At 37.9% G+C, this 18,273-nt stretch overlaps 1 protein-coding gene and 1 pseudogene across 4 annotated transcripts; one reads left to right on the plus strand and one right to left on the minus strand.

Annotated features, from left to right (window-relative positions):
* Nucleotides 1-1,763: 1,763 nt before the first annotated feature.
* On the plus strand, nt 1,764-17,806 carry CCNL1 (cyclin L1). 4 transcript variants are annotated; one of them, XM_066369864.1, is made up of 11 exons: nt 1,783-5,257; nt 5,516-5,590; nt 6,283-6,392; nt 12,181-12,301; nt 13,369-13,433; nt 15,157-15,256; nt 15,354-15,458; nt 15,550-15,691; nt 15,903-16,014; nt 16,121-16,219; nt 17,298-17,806. In XM_066369864.1, exons 1-11 carry the CDS (start codon nt 4,955-4,957, stop codon nt 17,644-17,646), a joined length of 1,581 nt encoding a protein of 526 aa, XP_066225961.1. In that variant the 5' UTR covers nt 1,783-4,954; the 3' UTR covers nt 17,647-17,806. The 4 variants fall into 4 exon arrangements, 3 of the variants coding, with proteins under 3 accessions (XP_066225962.1, XP_066225963.1, XP_066225961.1); XM_066369865.1 differs by lacking the exons at nt 15,354-15,458; nt 15,550-15,691; nt 15,903-16,014; nt 16,121-16,219; nt 17,298-17,806 and adding exons at nt 13,671-13,684; nt 14,646-14,682 and having other exon boundaries at nt 1,764-5,257; XR_010749310.1 differs by lacking the exons at nt 15,550-15,691; nt 15,903-16,014; nt 16,121-16,219; nt 17,298-17,806 and adding an exon at nt 13,671-13,684 and having other exon boundaries at nt 1,765-5,257; nt 15,354-15,373.
* On the minus strand, nt 2,458-2,535 carry LOC136396556 (U6 spliceosomal RNA; annotated as a pseudogene).
* Nucleotides 17,807-18,273: the final 467 nt, after the last annotated feature.

Consider the following 18,273-nt stretch of genomic DNA (forward strand, 5'->3'; position numbering starts at 1 on the left):
TTGTGAGTTTAGGATTAGAGAACCTGAAAGTTTAAATAATGGAAAACATGTGGAACAAATATAGGATGACAGAAAATGATATGACTTTGGGTGATGAGCACACAACACAATCAACAGTTCAGATGCTATGAAGATATGCACCTGAAACCTATGTACTCTTATTGATCAATGTCACCCCATTAAATTTAATTTCTAAATAAAATGAAGAAGAAAACATGCTCTCCAGAGAGGATATAGCAGTGGTTCTCAAACTTTTTGAAGTTGGGCACATTTAAAAGCCTACAAATAATTGTAGGCACACTATATACAAATTTATGAGAAATGTTATAATAATTAAGTCAGGGGTCCCTAAACTATGGGCCGCATATGGCCCCCTGAAGCCATTTATCCGGCCCCCGCCGCACTTCTGGAAGGGGCACCTCTTTCATTGGTGGTCAGTGAGAGCGCGGCGTCACTCACGTACAGTACTACTTCCGGTGACGTGGGTCGCACGCATCAGGGCTCCGGAAGCTTGTCATATCACTTGTTACGGCTAGCAGTGACAAATATGGAACCGGACATTGACCATCTCATTAGCCAAAAGCAGACCCATAGTTCCCATTGAAATACTGGTCAGTTTGTTGATTTAAATTTACTTGTTCTTTATTTTAAATATTGTTATTTGTTCCCATTTTGTTTTTTACTTTAAGATATGTTCAGTGTGCATAGGGATTTGTTCATAGTTTTTTTTATAGTCCAGCCCTCCAATGGTCTGAGGGACAGTGAACTGGCCCCCTGTGTAAAAAGTTTGGGGACCCCTGAATTAAGTCAACTATTAAAGAAAAAAATATAAAGTCCAAGCATGCTTCTATGGTAATTAAGTGAAATAAATGACAAAATTAAATTTATTCTGACATTAACAAACATTTGTGTTACATTTTTTGTTATGCTTTTTAGAATTCATAAAAAAGAGGACTTAAAAATAAAAAACAAAAAAGTTATCTATATAGATATATCTATATATAGACATATTCTTAGTAAGATTTAGTAAATTCAGCAGGTCCTGGCATGAATGTGTTTTTTCATTCTTGTGTTTATAAGAAACATGAGCCTGATGTGTCCTAGTGATTTCTTCAATGTTTGGGCATATATTTGAAAGGCAAACTCTTATTTCCTCATCAATACATTGAAGAATTCCTCTCTTTTTACTCTTAATTGTGTTAAGTGCAGAAAACCCCCACCATACATATCATCTTAACTTTATATCAAACAAAGGATAGAAGAAACTTGCCTCCAGTCTTCTGGGGAACCTGGGGGGTAGTGTAAACAATCCAGCACCACAACTTAACAGCCTTTTGCAACCTCATCAGGCAAGTGAGGTGGGGGGTTGGGCAGACTGTCAGCTTATAGCCAATTCCCCACACCTCTGTCCCCCAAAAATCTAAACTCCAAAAGCCCTGTTGGTTTTTTGGTCCCCAACAGTTATATATTTCTCTGGAATACCATAGGGCACACCTGAAAATCTTCTAGGGTGCACCAGTGTGCCCTGGCACACACTCTGAGAACCACTGGGTTATAGAGACTAATGGAATGAGAACTGATTTAGGCGCCAGAAATATGATTCTTTAGTAGTCCCAGCAAGGCAGGCCACTGATATATATTTTTTAAGATTTTTTTTTTTAGATTTTTATTTATTTATTCATTTTTATTAGCGAGAGAGAGAAAAGAGATAGAACAGGGGGAGGAAGCATCAACTCCCATACGTGCCTTGACCAGGCAAGCCCAGGGTTTCAAACCGGCAACCTCAATGTTCCAGATCAATGCTTTATCCACTGCGCCACCACAGGTCAGGCACCACTGATATTTTTGTTTGTCTCTTTAGTCATCATCTGCAGCCTGCAGGTCTTGAAACAGTAGAAATACAACTTTACTCTAGTTATCAACACTAGTTTCCCTTTAGACCTAGGTGAATTAAGTGCCTACTAATAGGACCTCTGTTGAGAAAGAATATACAAAGTATATTACAGATCTACCATTTAATTTTCTTTTTGGGTGACAAAGAATTTATTTACTTCCTAATGGAAGAGTCACACTAGAATGAACTCATTTCTCCTAATTCGTTTCTTTTTAATATGGAACACTTCACGAATTTGCATGTCTGTAGGTAGAGCGCAGAGCACATTCCTAGCAGCTGTGGTTGATGCAATGCTGTGAGAACACTCCAGCACCTGAAACCCTCCTAGGCACACCCAGGAGGGAGCTCGCCCGCTATAAGGAAGCGACTCAGCGCTAACCAGGCAGCTCCCTGACCTTTTCAGCCATTAGCTGTGAAGGACATGCTATAACACCCTATAGGCTGAACCTGTGTATATAAGCTAGCTTACTTCCTGAATAAAGTGGATCTGCATCACTGAACCTGGTCCCCGGAGTTGGGTCTCTGCGTCTCCGTCGTCCTCACCCCCAGTGGGCCGTTTCCACACATGTCATCCTTGTGCAGGGGCTATGCTAATCTCTATATGTTTCCAATTTTAGTATATGTGCTGCTGAAGTGAGCACTAGTTCTCCTGTTTTTATACAATTAAAACATATACTGCCTGACCAGTGGTGGTGCAGTGGATAGTAAACTGCGATGCTGAGGTCCCAGGCTTGAAATCTTGAGATCACAGGCTTGAGCAGTCTCATCCAGCTTAAGCACGGGCTCACCAGCTGGAGTGTGGACTCACCAGCTTGAGCACAGGGTTTCCAGCTCCAGTGTGGGATCATTGACATAGTCCCATAGTCACTGGTTTGAGCCCAAAGGCTGCTGGCTTGAAGTCCAAGGTTGCTAGTTTGAGCAAGGGATCACTGGCTCAGCTGGAAGTCCCCCCCCCCCCCCCGAACATATGAGAAAGCAATCAATGGACAACTAAAGTGCAACAACTACAAGTTGATGCTTCTCATCTCTCTTACTGTCAAGTCATAAATATAGGTGATTTCATTGAAACTCAATGTTTCAATGAAGCATATTAACAATTAGATTTTTAAACTTATTTTAAAATAGTCACAAGAAGTTACAAAAACAGCAGTTACTGGGTACCATTCAACCTTCTCCAAGGATACTATCTTACACGATAGATTATCAGAACCAGCATATTAACTATTAGTCTTTAAAGACTTCAAAATTTGTTAACAGTATTTTTTAAAATATTTTATTTATTGACTTTTACAGAGGAAAGAAGGGGGAATGAGCAGTGTCAACTCATAGTTGCTTCACCTTAGTTGTTCATTGATTGCTTGTCATATGTGCCTTGACTGGGCTAGCCTAGGGTTTCAAACTGGCAACCTAAGTGTTCTAGGTTGATGCTCTATTCACTCCGCCACTACAGACCAGGCTGTTACAATATTTTAAATCCCCCCTGAATAATGGGGAGGGAAGTTTCCCTGCAAGCAGCCTACTCAGACAGGTGAAGGCAGTGACATGCAAAGAGGTTACTTGCTTTAGCCAGTACCAGAATTACACTCTCTTGGAGTTGTTTCTCAGGGCTGGCTAAACGTTGGAATCACTGGAGGATGGGCAAAAATCACTTGACTGGAGCCTATCCCATATCAATTCCATCACCCTCTTTAGGTAACATTCAGGCATCAGGACGTTTTAAAAACTCCTCAGAATGTCCTAATGTGCAAGCCAGGGTTCAGAACTATTGATGTTAGTCTTTACTAAGTAGGGTTGATTTAATGCTTTTTTTAAAAAGTGAGGGTTTTGAGTATGTTTTGCGTTAGTGACATCGTTGCCCAAATTGAAATGTATTCAAACTCTCTTTGCCCTATAGAGCCTAATTTCAATACTTTTCATAATTAGACAAATTAAGCCTTAAAACTGAGCTATGGAATGGAAAGGTAATGGGGCATCTCATCCCTGGACAACCTCGCGGAAGTTCAAGAGTGGGATAAGAAGATGGTTGCAGTAAACCAAAATGAACTTCCTTTCCTCCAACTCTACACTCCAGTAGTTTGGCTCAGTATCATTTTTACTTGAATGTTGAGGAAATTTGGAAATTACTAGCTACTACTGTATGAGAGGAAAAAATGAGATTTCTCCCATTCTAATTAAGCTAACTACATATGAATAGACTCTGAGGGCATAATCAGATTACCTCTGGAAGGTTCTTATCCTAATACTATTTTTGGAAACTAGAGATTTTCCAGATTATTGCAAGCTGCAGCGCTGTCACGGTGGGTCCGAATTTCTCAAGCCACGCAGTGAAAGCAGCCACCCTCCCAGCCATTGTCTTCACCCATCGATACCACACACTCATCCACGGGCTTTCCTGGGGAACCGAAGTAGTTCACACCGGTTTCCTAAAAATACTGTAAAGCAGTTAGTCCCCTCTAGATTCCTTGATGGTCACATTAAATTACAAGTTGGTCCGCATCAGGGCTCCCACTTCCAGCCGTCAGAGAGGGCGAGGTGGCACCCCGCACTGAACCTGCGCCGCGCAAACGCGCAGTTAAGAGACCATGAGATATGGGAACCAAGGGACGCACGTTCTGCACAAATTACCAAAATCGCGCAGCGGTTACAGTCAGTTTCACCAACTCTAACTTGGGGGAAAGGTAACTTGTAACACTCCCGTATTAGTCTTGTGGCTAAAAATAGTATAAATAAGGCGGCTTGGACCTGTTTTAGTTAAAAAGACTTTCAGGCCGTCCTAATCACTGCGGGACCCCGACAGACAGGTCAAACAGCAGGAACAGCAGCCTGAGACCACCAGCAGGCGAACCCGTGGGCGGGGGCGGAGCCCACAGGGACTGGTCGGCGCGCCGACGGGCGTGGTGACGTCAAGCAGAGGCGCACGCTGCGTGAAGCGGACGGACAGGCGTGGTGACGTCAGAGCGGAGGCACACGCTGCGTGAAGCGCCGGAGCGCGGCGGAGGACGCTGGTTAGTTCCGCTCCGGACTCCGCTGCGTTGGGTGTGCGTACCGCTCGCTGAGACTATGGCGTCCGGGCCTCACCCGACAGTGACTGTCGCCGCCGCGGCCTCGTCGGCCGCGCCGAGCGCGGGCGGCTCTAGCTCCGGGACGACGACCACGACGACGACCGTGTCGGGAGGGATTCTGATCGGAGACCGCCTCTACTCGGAAGTCTCGCTCACCATCGACCACTCGCTGATCCCAGAGGAGCGGCTCTCGCCCACGCCGTCTATGCAGGACGGGCTGGACTTGCCCAGCGAGACGGACCTGCGCATCCTGGGCTGCGAGCTCATCCAGGCTGCCGGCATCCTGCTCCGGCTGCCGCAGGTCAGTGAGGGGCCCCGCCAGCCGCCGCGCCGCGTCTCCCCGCTCTCCTGCGCTGTGTCCGGATGCCGCCTTGTCCCGGCTGCGTGGGAACGGCCCCTTCCGGCTCTTCGGCCTCGGGTCCCCGCCGGAGCCGGGGCCTCCCGTGGGCGGGCGGGCGCGTGGGGAGGAGAAGCGGAGCGAGCGGCGGCACAAAATGGCGGCGGCGCCTGGTGCGGGCCCGCCTGACCCTGCGCTTCCGGTCTTCTCTCCTGTCTGCAGGTGGCGATGGCAACGGGGCAGGTGTTATTTCATCGTTTTTTCTACTCCAAGTCTTTCGTCAAACACAGTTTCGAGGTAAGTCCAGCGGGGGCGAGTGGAAAAGGATTTCTTCCTCCGGGAACGGGAAGGAGGGGTGGTGTCAGCAGTCAGCTCTTCCAGAAAGAAACTGGCTAGTTTAGTCCTTTGTATCTAATTCTCACCCACCGGGAAGTGGGGACTTTTAGAATAGGTTTTAAAAACTCGAAACTGGGGCCAGGGCGGGTAGTTCATTTGGTTATAACCTACCAGTACAGGTTGAGGGTTCCATCCCCGGTTAGGACACACAGAAGACTTAACCAGTAAATGCATAAACAGAATAACAAATGGATTTTTTTGTGTTTCTTACTGTTTGTTCCTCTATGTCTCTCTAAAATCAATCAACAAATTTTTTAAAAAGAAAGAAAATAAAGTAGAAAGTGGATCCCAAGCCCTCTAATCAAAAATTAGAATTTTCACCGAAACATGTAACTCCCAATGAGACTGAGCTTGATTCTGGATTCAAAATTGAGTAATTAAGCAGTAAAAATAAGTCTTTGTATTAGCATAGCTGGTAAACTTATGGCTTGGAAATCTCACTTGTAACATTTCACCAAAGATTGTTCCAGTTGTGTCCTAAAGATTCTTATCAAAATAGTTTTGTTAAGATTTTGAGAAGGGCATTTTTTTTCTAACTGTATGATAGTGTTGTAATCTTAACACCTGGTTCATTGGATCGTTGTTTCTTTCAGATTGTTGCCATGGCTTGTATTAATCTTGCATCAAAAATTGAAGAAGCACCTAGAAGAATAAGAGATGTGATTAATGTATTTCACCACCTACGCCAGTTAAGAGGAAAAAGGTAAGATTGGTGTTGAACACAGCATCTGTTGCTAGTACTGTACTGTGCACCAATCATCAAATCAAAAACATTCTTCTCAAGTTAAAACTCATGCACACAGGAATACTAATTTAGGTGTTGAAATTCACATTAGGAGCACACTGATTCTTAATATGAAAAAAACTACCATTAACCAGCTATCTAAAGTTTATAGAGGCAGTTGCATTTATGGACAATCCTAGCAATGCTGTGAAGCAGTCCTGTGACTTAAGATTAAACAAGAAAGGGAATACGTTTGGCTCAAGTGTGAGTGTATTCTGTAAGTTGTTTTTCCCCATCCCTCTCTGGAAGACTGAAGGCTGAAGTTTAACTGCAGTTCAAGTTAATATTGCTGCGAAGTTTTGTGTAGATTGTTTCTCTACTTGGAAGTCTCAGTTAATTAACTCGATCAACTGAGGTTGGCTTTTGTTAGCGTGCCTCTCAACATTGAACTACAGTATATCGCATAATGCCGGATCTGAAAAGACTGCAGGATGATAAAGTTTGAAGTCAAAGAGATTAAACAGGTATTTTGTTTTGGTCAGATATAGTCTCAGTGAGTGGGTTAGAAAAATTAACTCTTAATTGATTGGGTTGTATTTTGATAAGGCACATTTAATTTCTCTTGAAAGAAAATAGACTAAAATAATATCTTAAAGGTGTTGTGGTTACAACCTAACACTTGATGTGGACTTATGTGTTCGTGTGAGGCAGTACCAAAAATTGTAGTTGCAGCACTTAATGTGTCTACAGGTGACTTTTCATACGTGTTGCAGGTGGCTATAGTTGGGGTAGATTAGTTCTTTTCACTTTTAAGAAATTTTGATGATGTTAGACAAACTTGTAATGAGTTTGAAAGGAAGTTATTAAAAGATTTTAGGTTTTGGGGGTTGAGTGTTGATTAGTGCCAATTTAATATCCTATAATATAAGTGGTTCTTATTGGTTGAATCTGTAAGTTGGCAGTAACAGCTATTCAGAGACAAGCAGATAGTAAAGTAACTGTAAAATGATCTGTCTAGTTTAAAAGTCCAAAACATTGTTACTCAGATAGTTTTCACAACGTTTTTCAGTTTTCTTACATTTTTTTTCTGCCATCTTCTCATTCACCTTAACCATATTCAGGGATAAACTAATTTTTGTATTTCATTTTAAAATATCTTTTAGCTTCTTGGTGAGGAATTCCTGGAAATTGGAAAGATTTCAGTTGGTGTTTAGTGTGGTCTGAGCTAAAATTTAGCTGTCTAGTCGATTCTTCAAAGTGTTTAAAACAAAAAGAATAAAAAGGTTCTTCAGTCAAAGAATTTTGTGTCTTTAAAGGAAATAGCTTTGAACCATTGAGCCAACTCTTATGTTATCACTTACAGTGATTTGACTGTCTACTTTGAAATTTTCTGTGAGACTTCCTTGTTGTCAGTGTAGGAATTAACTATAAAACCTTGGAATTTAAAACATCTCACCTGACTGTTGTGTCTGATAACTGGTTCTTTGGGGGGTCATTACAGAGAGACTGATTTTTGTCTCAAATCTTAGAAGTGACTATAGCATGAAATTTAAAAGAAGTTGTTAATTGCATGGAAGCCTTTGTTTTTAAAGAAGGATGTAAAAGTGTTTCTATGCATATTACAAGTTTACTCAGACATGTAACTTGTATATGTTATTAACTTCAACTCTTTTTTCCCTTGCAACCGACTATACAGCGACCAGCTACATTTACCAAAGCCTGGGTGATGTGGAGTGGTACATAGAGATGAAGCTGTCGTCATGGCAACAGTGAGTGAAGTATGGAAAATCCCCAAGGAGAAGCCAGTGTTCTGAGAATAGGTCACTGGAATCGGGGACTAACAGGTTGGCCACTGGTGAACCATTTAGAAAAACTCCTGTTTCTTGTTATAAGCTTTAGTCTTTGCTGTCCAAGTTATTAGAATTATAGCTTAATGTTTTATTTGTATAGCTTAATGTCATTCAAAAGTATTATCCATATTACACTTATTATACTTCAGATAGGTAAAGTGTGTCAGTTTATTTTGATTTTTTAATGTAGTTTATGAAAGGTTAAATTGTAGCGTGAATTTGAAAATTACAAAGGAGACATCTTTTCTGTAGCCTTTATTAAGTCATTGTTCTTTGGTCCTGGCTACACATTAGAGTCACCAGATAAGCTCTTAGAGAGTACCAATGCCCAGGCCACATCCTGGATTATTTGACTTTTTTCCCCTTTGATCTTTGTTTCTTTACAGTTTGATAATTGTTTTATAAGCTCATAAACGGCTGAACCTAAAGGAAGGTTGCTTTAACATTTTAATAGTTTCAACTATAATTTGCTATTGGGACTCAACATATTCCCAGCAAATAAAGGGTTTTCTGTAGTTTTAAGGAGCCCACATTCATACTTCTGACTTGTCTGTCTAAAAGACATCTTCAGACTGGTGCGGCCACTCTCGGTGGTATATGGTATTTTCAGCATGTGTACTGAACATGGATGAAGGTTGGAGGAGTCTTAAGTGATCTTGTCATTTAGTTCACCCTCCTGGTGCAGTTTATTTTGGTGGCTCTTAAGGTAGCCATTCGTTTGTTTTTAAACACTGCTTTAAAAAAAGAGTTCTTTGAAGTACCATTGTGTTATTCTGTATTGATCAGCATTCTGCCTCCCTGTGAACTACTTACCACAATTTAGTCTGGTCCAGCGGTTCTCAACCTGTGGGTCGCGACCCCAGCGGGGGTCGAACGACCAAAACACGGGTCGCCTAAAGCCTTCGGAAAATACATATTTATTATACAATACATTTTTAAATAAAATATGTATTTCCGATGGCTTTAGGCGACCCCTGTTTTGGTCGTTCGACCCCCATTGGAGTCGCGACCCACAGGTTGAGAACTGCAGGTCTAGTCCTTGAACTAGTTTAGATATCCTTGGTCCTTAGATACGTGAGTGAAACTTAACCATGTTTGGACCTCTTAATTGTATTTTCTTTTTTTTAAGGGGTATATTTTAACTCAATTATGGTAAAGGAAAAAATAACTATTCTAAGAGGCCAGATGATAATTAACTGCCAGTGACTAAAGCCTAAGATTTCTTGTTAAGACTAAATTTGAAAATTGTTGTTGTCATATAAATTAATTTGAAAAATCTGACAAACTTGAAAGTCAGGAAGGTAGAGTTAGGTTTGGTTGTTTCTTGATAATTATTTTTTTACTTTTGGTCTCTGAATAGATTATTTCTTAATTGTTTGTAAGTGCCACTTCACACTTGGATGAGAAGGTTTACTTAATTGGAGAGGAAGACATTCTAGCAAATCGTAATTCAGTTTAACATTCTTGTAGCCACAGAAAAAGTACTAGTCAATACTTTGTTAACATAAGTAAGCCACTTGCTTAGACCATTTTCTTGAACCTTGCTGATTTATCTGGACATGTTTTTATTCTACAAAATCAATATAAGGGGAAAAAATGAATATAAGGTAGTTGTTAATTACATGTATATTGAGCCTTCCTTGATTTTGGGGTGAAACCAATTCTGATCAAAATAAAGGTATTAGATTACACCCACAAAGTTAACTTTGAAAACTGCAGGTAATAGTAGGCCTGAGCAAGAAGTTGAGTATATAGTTGAATTAATAGTGGATAATGAGTTTGGTTTCTTTAATCATTTAACTTGATTGGGACGTTGACACACACAAAAAAAGTAAAGTAAAGATTGTGGTAGAGTAGATTCAAAATGACAATTTGTTTAAGCAGAATTAATAATTAAGCCTGATTTGGCACTAGAGAGTAGCCATAATTCAAACAAGTGTTTAGCTGGTTAAGTACAAGAAAAATGTATTTTTAACAGATTTTAAAGGCAACTCTTAAAACAAACTTAGTAAGAGGTATGAGTTTGCTCAACGTAATTGGGGGTAAATGAGACAAAACTGCTTTTATAAGATTTTATTTTTATATGGATTCTAATGGTGCAGTTTTGCTTTCTGAATTGCAGCAGGTTAAGAGTTAAAAGTGTGCGCAGCTCTAACAGCGGAGATATCCTATCTCCTAATGCCTGCTGAAGGAGGGCCATTAGAAAACCGACCATCAGTAACAGTCCGAATTTAACTATAAATTTCCTATTGTGGTGAAACCTGAAAAATCATAAACCTTAAGAGCTTTGAGATGTTTTTATATATACATTTATTGCTCTTTGAGTTCCATTTGAGTTTTTCCCCCCAATAAGCAGTTATTGTGTAGCCTATTCTGATTAAAATGGATTCATTGTGATACTACATTAGAAATCATTCCTTCCACAATTGGTGACCTCGTTCATCGTTCACACCTTTTCATGTATGTAATAGGAATTGGACTTGAGTGAAGGCCATTGTCAGCTTTGTTAACCTAAGTAACAGCTATTTTCCATTTTGTCAGCTTTGTCAACTTTGTCTTGTTTAATGTAATGATAAAAAATAGAATAATTTGAAATAGTCTAGTAAGCATTCTAGTTTTTTTCTTAAATGTGTGAAAATAAATGATTTCTACTTTGATAACATGTCACTACAGGGGTAGTTGATGCAGCTTATTTCAGATTATTTTTTTCAAACACTGATGTTTCAAGTGGATGTATTGGTTTTTTTAAAGTGTGAGCTTACATTTTTCTAAATTTGCTGTGAATTGTAAAGAGATTGTTTACAATTAAAAACAGGCATTGTATTCTGTCCAGGGCAGAAACTCCTGAATCTTTTTGCTCAAAATGAATTGAGTATGGGGAAAATGTTGAAATGTTTTACATACACACACCATATAATCAGTATCTTAACAAAAATACATTTTGTTGGTTGGCTCTAAAAGTATATCAAATAAGGGATATTTTATGGACTTTTTAATGGAAGTCCAAGTCGAGAGAAACAGACTTCTTAGTAAAAACCTAATTTTGAACATTAAGTTTTATTTCAACACTTAAATAAGATAATCTTTTAATTTAATGCACTATTTCTAAAGCATTGAACCACTGGTTGACATACACCGTTCTGCATCATAACTGTGGAAGCTATCAAAATTCAATCTGGCACAGAGACTTTGACTGCTGTTCTGGTTCCCCCATTATGGTCTTGTCTTCTCTTTTGCATTACATGCTAAATATACTGCCCAGTAACTACAACTCAGCCAAATTTAGGCATGGATTTTATTATTTTAAGTTTTGAATCTAATGTTATAACTTTTTTTGGTAATTGATCTAAATCTTTAGTTTTCAGATTAATTTCTTTAACAGAGATAGATTCTTAAAACAATTTGTTTAAACAAATTGCCCATTTTGGGAGAATCTGGATTAAATTATCCACCATTTTTTCACCTAATTTTTAATTGGCCATAAAGTGGTTAAGAGGTGATACTTTATAATATAGATAAAATCACTATATCTTAATGAGGTCTTAACAGTAGATGTTTTCAAGAGCACATTGGTAAGTATCTGGAGAGTAATGGGATTTGTGATAGTCAAGCTGTCACACAACATATACACCCAAAATGTCAATATGAAAAGACCAACAAGGGTACATCCAAGAGAATTAGAGTGTATTATTTTCATTACAGGGTTGAGTTAGTTTCTATGGAAATTTAGTCTAGAAAGTATATATTTAATTAGCATAACTTGGACAGCACAAGATTAATGCCTTTAACTTGTTTGCAGGAGTTTAAAAAGCTGGTTTCTGTTGCCAATAGTTGGTTGGAAGGGAAAACGGAGATGCCACAAATAAAATTTTTTGGATGTGCAAAACAGTTTTGATTTTATTTCTTACAAACTATAGGACTCCAAGCCCCCTGATCCTTGATCAGAACTACATTAACACCAAAAATCAAGTTATCAAGGCAGAGAGGAGGGTGCTAAAGGAGTTGGGATTTTGTGTTCATGTCAAGCATCCCCATAAGGTGAGTTGTAGAGCACAGAAATTACATTCGTAAGTATTAGGGATTTTCTTAAAATTTTATTTTACATGAATTTATTTTTATATTTGAGAGTTAAACTTGTGTTTTAAAAGCATTTCTTTTTTTTTTTTTTAATTGAAGTTTATCAGAAAAATGAGAGTCAAAAAGACTTGGGTTCAAATCTTCACTCTGTATAGTATAGGCAAAGATAAGTTCTTTTTGCCTCTGGGGTTAACCCAGTTTTCTCTACCTAGAAACAGATTATGAAATAACCCATTCCAAGGAATAAATTGTATGTGTATGTGTGCATGTGCAAAAAAATCTGTTGTGCTACCTGCTGTGTAGTAAAATGTTCCAAGTGTGGTGATGGCTGCCCACTCTCGCTGTGACTGAGTGTTCATGGGTTTCTCCAGCAGCTCTGCTTGCATGTGATCGACATAATGACAGAACACTTAGAAGAACGGATGCTCTGAGGATAGTACTTTCTGTAATAGAAACTCTCCATTGCAGTTAGCTGTGTGGTCTTGGCAGATAATCTCGTTTTTAGATTTCATATCTTAAAACTGTAAAATGAGAATGATGTGATAGAGGTTCCGAAATACCTTGTTTGAACTGAGGTGAAGCTCCTTGCATGGAGTGTGATGAGCTTCACTGTGGAGATATTTAGTGTTTGATGACACACTATAATACCCACTTGGAGCGTCACAGAATATGTTTCATACCTATTGTATAAGTTTAAAAATACAGGGTTCTGAGATGTGAAGATTGTACCTTTAGAAGTTAAACACTATAATTTTATAGCTTTAACTTGTTTGTAGAATACAGTGCCTGTCAGATAGTATTCATGAAAAATGAGGTATTGTTTTCCATTGAATTAACTCCCAATTTTTTTCTTGTACAATTTGAGACATTTTTAAACATAATTTATGAGAAATGGTAGCATAATAACACATCAATTCAGGTACATTTTAGGTTGGTCTGCTATTTATAGTTTACAGAAGAATTATAACTTGTATCTGGTATGTTCAGTTACTTAGTATTCATTCAACTCTGTACTCTTTGTCCTTCAGATCATTGTTATGTATTTACAAGTCTTAGAATGTGAACGTAATCAAACCCTGGTTCAAACTGCCTGGTAAGTTGCTTTTTTTATATTTTTTTTTCTAGCCAGGAAAACAGAAGCAGAAATAAAGTAAGTTTCATTTTCCCTTTCCAAAATAATAAGATGAGTTTCTTTTGGTGCTTTTTGTTTTTTTTTTTAATCAAAAGGTAAATAATGCTTATTTCTGCTTCCTGTTTTCTTGGCTTGACTAATTACTTTTAACGGAGGACTCAATTTAACTTTGTTCTTTTTTCTACTCTTTAATTAAAGGGTAGTCCATGATGGTAAGTCATAGAACTCTGCCCTCTGCACTTCAGCCCATGACCTCAGGATGGCCTGATTGGCTGCCCTGCTCTCCAGCCAATCCAGTGCAAGCTCTCATCCGAGATTCACTGAAGTGGTCCATATCCATCTGGCAGCATCTTCTAGTTCTGTCGGGGTGTCAAAAGGATTTGTATATTTGCTTCTAGAAATAACTATTCAACATGCCTGTGTATTTAATGTATACCTGTACCTATCAAAATGAATAGTTCATTTTTGATAGATTTGTTATTCGGCCATTATGAATTACGTAATTTTTCTTGTTAGGAGTTTGACTAGATTTCTATTTTTAGTATGTATAGCATGAATTCTACAAAAAGAAAACTATAACTTATAGCTTAAACTGGGCACCGTTTCCATACTGGATGAATTTATAGCTCCTGGGCTATTGCAGACATTAACAGTTAATAACTTGATTTTTAGAGATATCAACATAAGTACTATAGAACTTGGACTTCTGAGGTGCAGGTGTGTGTTTGGATTGCTGGCTTATTTAAAGGTAAAGAAAACAAGGAGTTCGTGGTCCAGGCACAACTACTGTCTCAAAACAGTTGGTGTGCAGAGCTTAATTTTTATGGTCTGGACTTAAGACTGAAGTGCTTCCTTTGGATTCAGTAAATAATAGTAATAGAAAAGCTCATTGCTTTTATAAAGTGCATGACATTTTTAATATGTGTTCTATAAAAACAGATTTTAGCCATTGTCATGAGTAAAGATTTTTAAGAAAGTCTTAGTTTAACCTTTTAAAAATTTGTAAAATTTTATTAATACATTAGGAGTATTGTGGGGAAGGGTTCACTACTTTAAAAAGTCAAGCAGTTCATTAACTAAAGTAGTTTATTGCTTTTATTTGTACTTAGTCACAAAAATGGTGTATAAGCAAGGCTGTTTTATATATTTACTGCTCTTCACTTCCCTGTCTAGATTTTCTGAAGTAGCTTAGTTTTCGTACTGTAACCTGGTGAGTTTGTTTACCTTTTACCCCTGTCACAGTATTTTGAGTTTTTGAAAACACTTGGTTGATACTGCTTTTTATTGTGGATAAAGGAGAGATGGTCAGTAATGAATGGCTTGAAGTATTGTTGGAGTGGTTTATCATTTCTGAAACTAGTCATGTTAGAATTGACTTTGAAAGCATTGCTTTTTATAGAGCTATTTTTTAAATTTCAGAACTGTTTGGAATAATATAGAATTATTTCAAGGACTTTGGTCATATGGGGGAAAGCTGAAGAATTGTTCTAGTTTTAAATTCTTATCTCGTGGATTTTTGAGTTAAGAATTGTTACATGCTAAAAAAGAATTGTTATATGCTAGAATATGAGAATATGAATATAATTATGAGAAGAAAAAAGAATAAAGTAGATTGAGTCTCCAATTTTATGTAAGCTTTAGAACTATTTTATGTACGAAGCTTATGATTAAAATATTTTTTCAGGAATTATATGAATGACAGCCTTCGAACCAATGTATTTGTTCGATTTCAACCAGAGACTATAGCATGTGCTTGCATCTACCTTGCAGCTAGAGCTCTTCAGGTTGGTGTATATAGTCTTTTTGTCCTATAGGATAAATCAGTTCTCCTAATAAAACCAGTGGAAATTTAATCTAAACCATTCTGTGTTTATGGTTTAGATTCCATTGCCTACTCGTCCCCATTGGTTTCTTCTTTTTGGTACTACAGAAGAGGAGATCCAGGATATCTGTGTAGAAACCCTTAGGCTTTATACCAGAAAAAAGGTAATTATGTTTACTAGTGTTTATTGTCTCAGTGTGTTAAGCCTCTAAACCACTGAGAAAGAGAAATACTAAATTCATTTTCCTCTAACAGCCAAACTATGAATTGCTGGAAAAAGAAGTAGAGAAAAGAAAAGTAGCCTTACAAGAAGCCAAATTAAAAGCAAAGGGATTGAATCCTGATGGAACTCCAGCCCTTTCAACGCTTGGTGGATTTTCTCCAGCCTCTAAACCATGTAAGAGTTAGAATTGAAATGAGTTGGGCACTGAACTTAAACATGGTTATTAGAGGCTTTAACATTTAACAGTTGCAAAGAAACAATAAGAAGTTGTTTTCTCTTGACAACTAAAGACATACTTAAAAGCCTGATACTTTGAGTTATATTTATAAACAAGTTTTGACCCTCTGTTAAATCCAATAGTTAGTATGTCCTTATTATTTTTAAGCCTCACCAAGAGAAGTAAAGGCTGAAGAGAAATCACCAATCTCTGTTAATGTGAAGATGGTCAAAAAAGAACCTGAAGACAGACAACAGGCTTCTAAAAGTCCTTATAATGGGTGAGTGAGCTTGAGTTAGAAAATTGGCCTGAATCTTATGTGATTAATTTCTAACACTAGTATGTGACTTAAGTACTGTGGGTTTTTTTCCTTTCTTTTTTTGAAGTGTAAGAAAAGACAGCAAGAGGAGTCGAAATAGCAGAAGTGCAAGTAGATCAAGGTCAAGAACACGATCACATTCTAGATCACATACTCCAAGACGACAGTAAGTAAATATTGCCTTAAGAAAAACAATCTTATTTGGAATATTTAAAAGTTACTTTTAAAAAAATGCTTTTCAAATATCAAATAAGTGTAGCTAATTTGGCCTTAAAAGGCATTCTTTTCTGTTTTTGCTTGCTGTTTGTTTTTTTGTGTATTTTGTTTTGTTTTTGTTTGTTTTGGAAAAGTATAGGGGCTGGCCAAAGTGCTATGGAAGGTGTATGTACTGCTCACAAATTAGGGGATATTTCAAAAACGAGTATGAAGTGATAAAAAAAAAAGCATTTGATCTTTTTTTATTAAACAAGAACATCAGAAAAGCAAATGACAAGTCAAAAAAATTGTTCAGTTATATAGATGAGATGCAAAACCAACTTTTATTTCATTGGTGAAAATGCACTATACAAAAGGCTGAAAGTACTGAAGTTTCTTGTAAGTTCTCTAATCCACTAATTTTTGTTAGCAGTGTAGTATCCTGTTTATGTGTAAACATTTTGTCGGTTTCAGTTAGGAAATGTGACTTATTAATTACCATGTTTCCCTGAAAATAAGAATATCTTATATTAATTTTTGCTCCTAAAGACGCACTAGGTCTTATTTTCAGGGAATATCTTATTTTTCCAGGAACAAGAATTCACATTTATTGTTGAACAAAAAAATCAACATTTATTAATATACTGTAGTCATGCCATCACAAACATCAGCATAACCAGCCAAACTCTGAATTCCATCAAGAATTTCTTGTGACTATTTCCATGTACAACGATCTACTGTAACCATAGTCAAATAAATTGCTTTTTGTGGCTCTGAACAATGGGAGATGGTCAGATAAAAAGCATAGCTATCTAGAACAGTCTGTAAAATTTGCTAATTACTCCTGTCTTTGGAATATAGACATAGAGTACATTTGTCTAATATAGGCTAGAGGGGGAAAAGTGGAGGGGGGAGAGTTATAATAAAAGTCTTTAGTCTGTCCTGTTGTCAATACAGGCCTGACAGTTTTGTGTTGAACCTGCTATGAGCACCACCTAAATATTCTGATCTAATAGAAATCTAATCTAACCCTCAAATTTTTATCTAAGTTATAATAATAGGCGGAGTCGATCTGGAACATACAGCTCAAGATCAAGAAGCAGGTCCCGCAGTCACAGTGAAAGCCCAAGAAGACATCACAATCATGGTTCTCCTCACCTTAAGGCCAAGCATACCAGAGATGATTTAAAAAGTTCAAATAGACATGGTCATAAAAGGAAAAAGTCTCGTTCTCGATCTCAGAGCAAGTCTCGGGATCACTCAGATGCTGCCAAGAAACACAGGCATGAAAGGGGACATCATAGGGACAGGCGGGAAAGATCTCGCTCCTTTGAGAGGTCCCATAAAGGCAAGCACCACAGTGGCAGCCGCTCAGGACATGGCAGGCATAGGCGCTGACTTCCTTCCGATGAACCTGCATCTGTTTTTGCCGATCTACATTATGGTGTGTGACTCAGTGAAAACATTAAAAGCAAACTGATTAGGATTTGATTTCTTAAAACCCTCTAGATCTCTAGAAACAGGACATTTTCTGTTGAAAAGAATTTTTTTTTTTTTTGCACATCAAAATGTTCTAGCAGTATCTAATTGAAAACCACGGTCAGGCTCAGTTGTACTTAAGGTTGTGTATTGTTTATTGCTATAAGAACTGGAGTGTGAATTCTGTAAAAACGTATCTTATTTTTATACAGATAAAATTGCAGACACTTCTATTTAAGTGGTTATTTGTTAAAATGATGGTGAATACTTTCATAACACTGGTTTGTCTGCATGTGTAAAGATTTTTACAAGGAAATAAAATACAAGTCTTGTTTTTCTAAACTGCTTCAAATATCTTGCTTAAATTATTAAAAAGCAAAATTTTAATAGTAAAAATGGCTGTACTGATTTTCTCACAAATCTGTTCTTTCCTCTATTAGCTAGAGTTTGAGGTGATTGGAATAGAACTTTTATCCTCATGGGGAACTGTTAAAAGTCTTCCCTGTGTGGATCGAGAAAGTAAATGGGAGTGGCGCCAACAACAGA

The sequence above is a fragment of the Saccopteryx leptura genome, chromosome 2 (assembly GCF_036850995.1).
Source record: "Saccopteryx leptura isolate mSacLep1 chromosome 2, mSacLep1_pri_phased_curated, whole genome shotgun sequence".
Taxonomy (NCBI): Eukaryota; Metazoa; Chordata; class Mammalia; order Chiroptera; family Emballonuridae; genus Saccopteryx; species Saccopteryx leptura.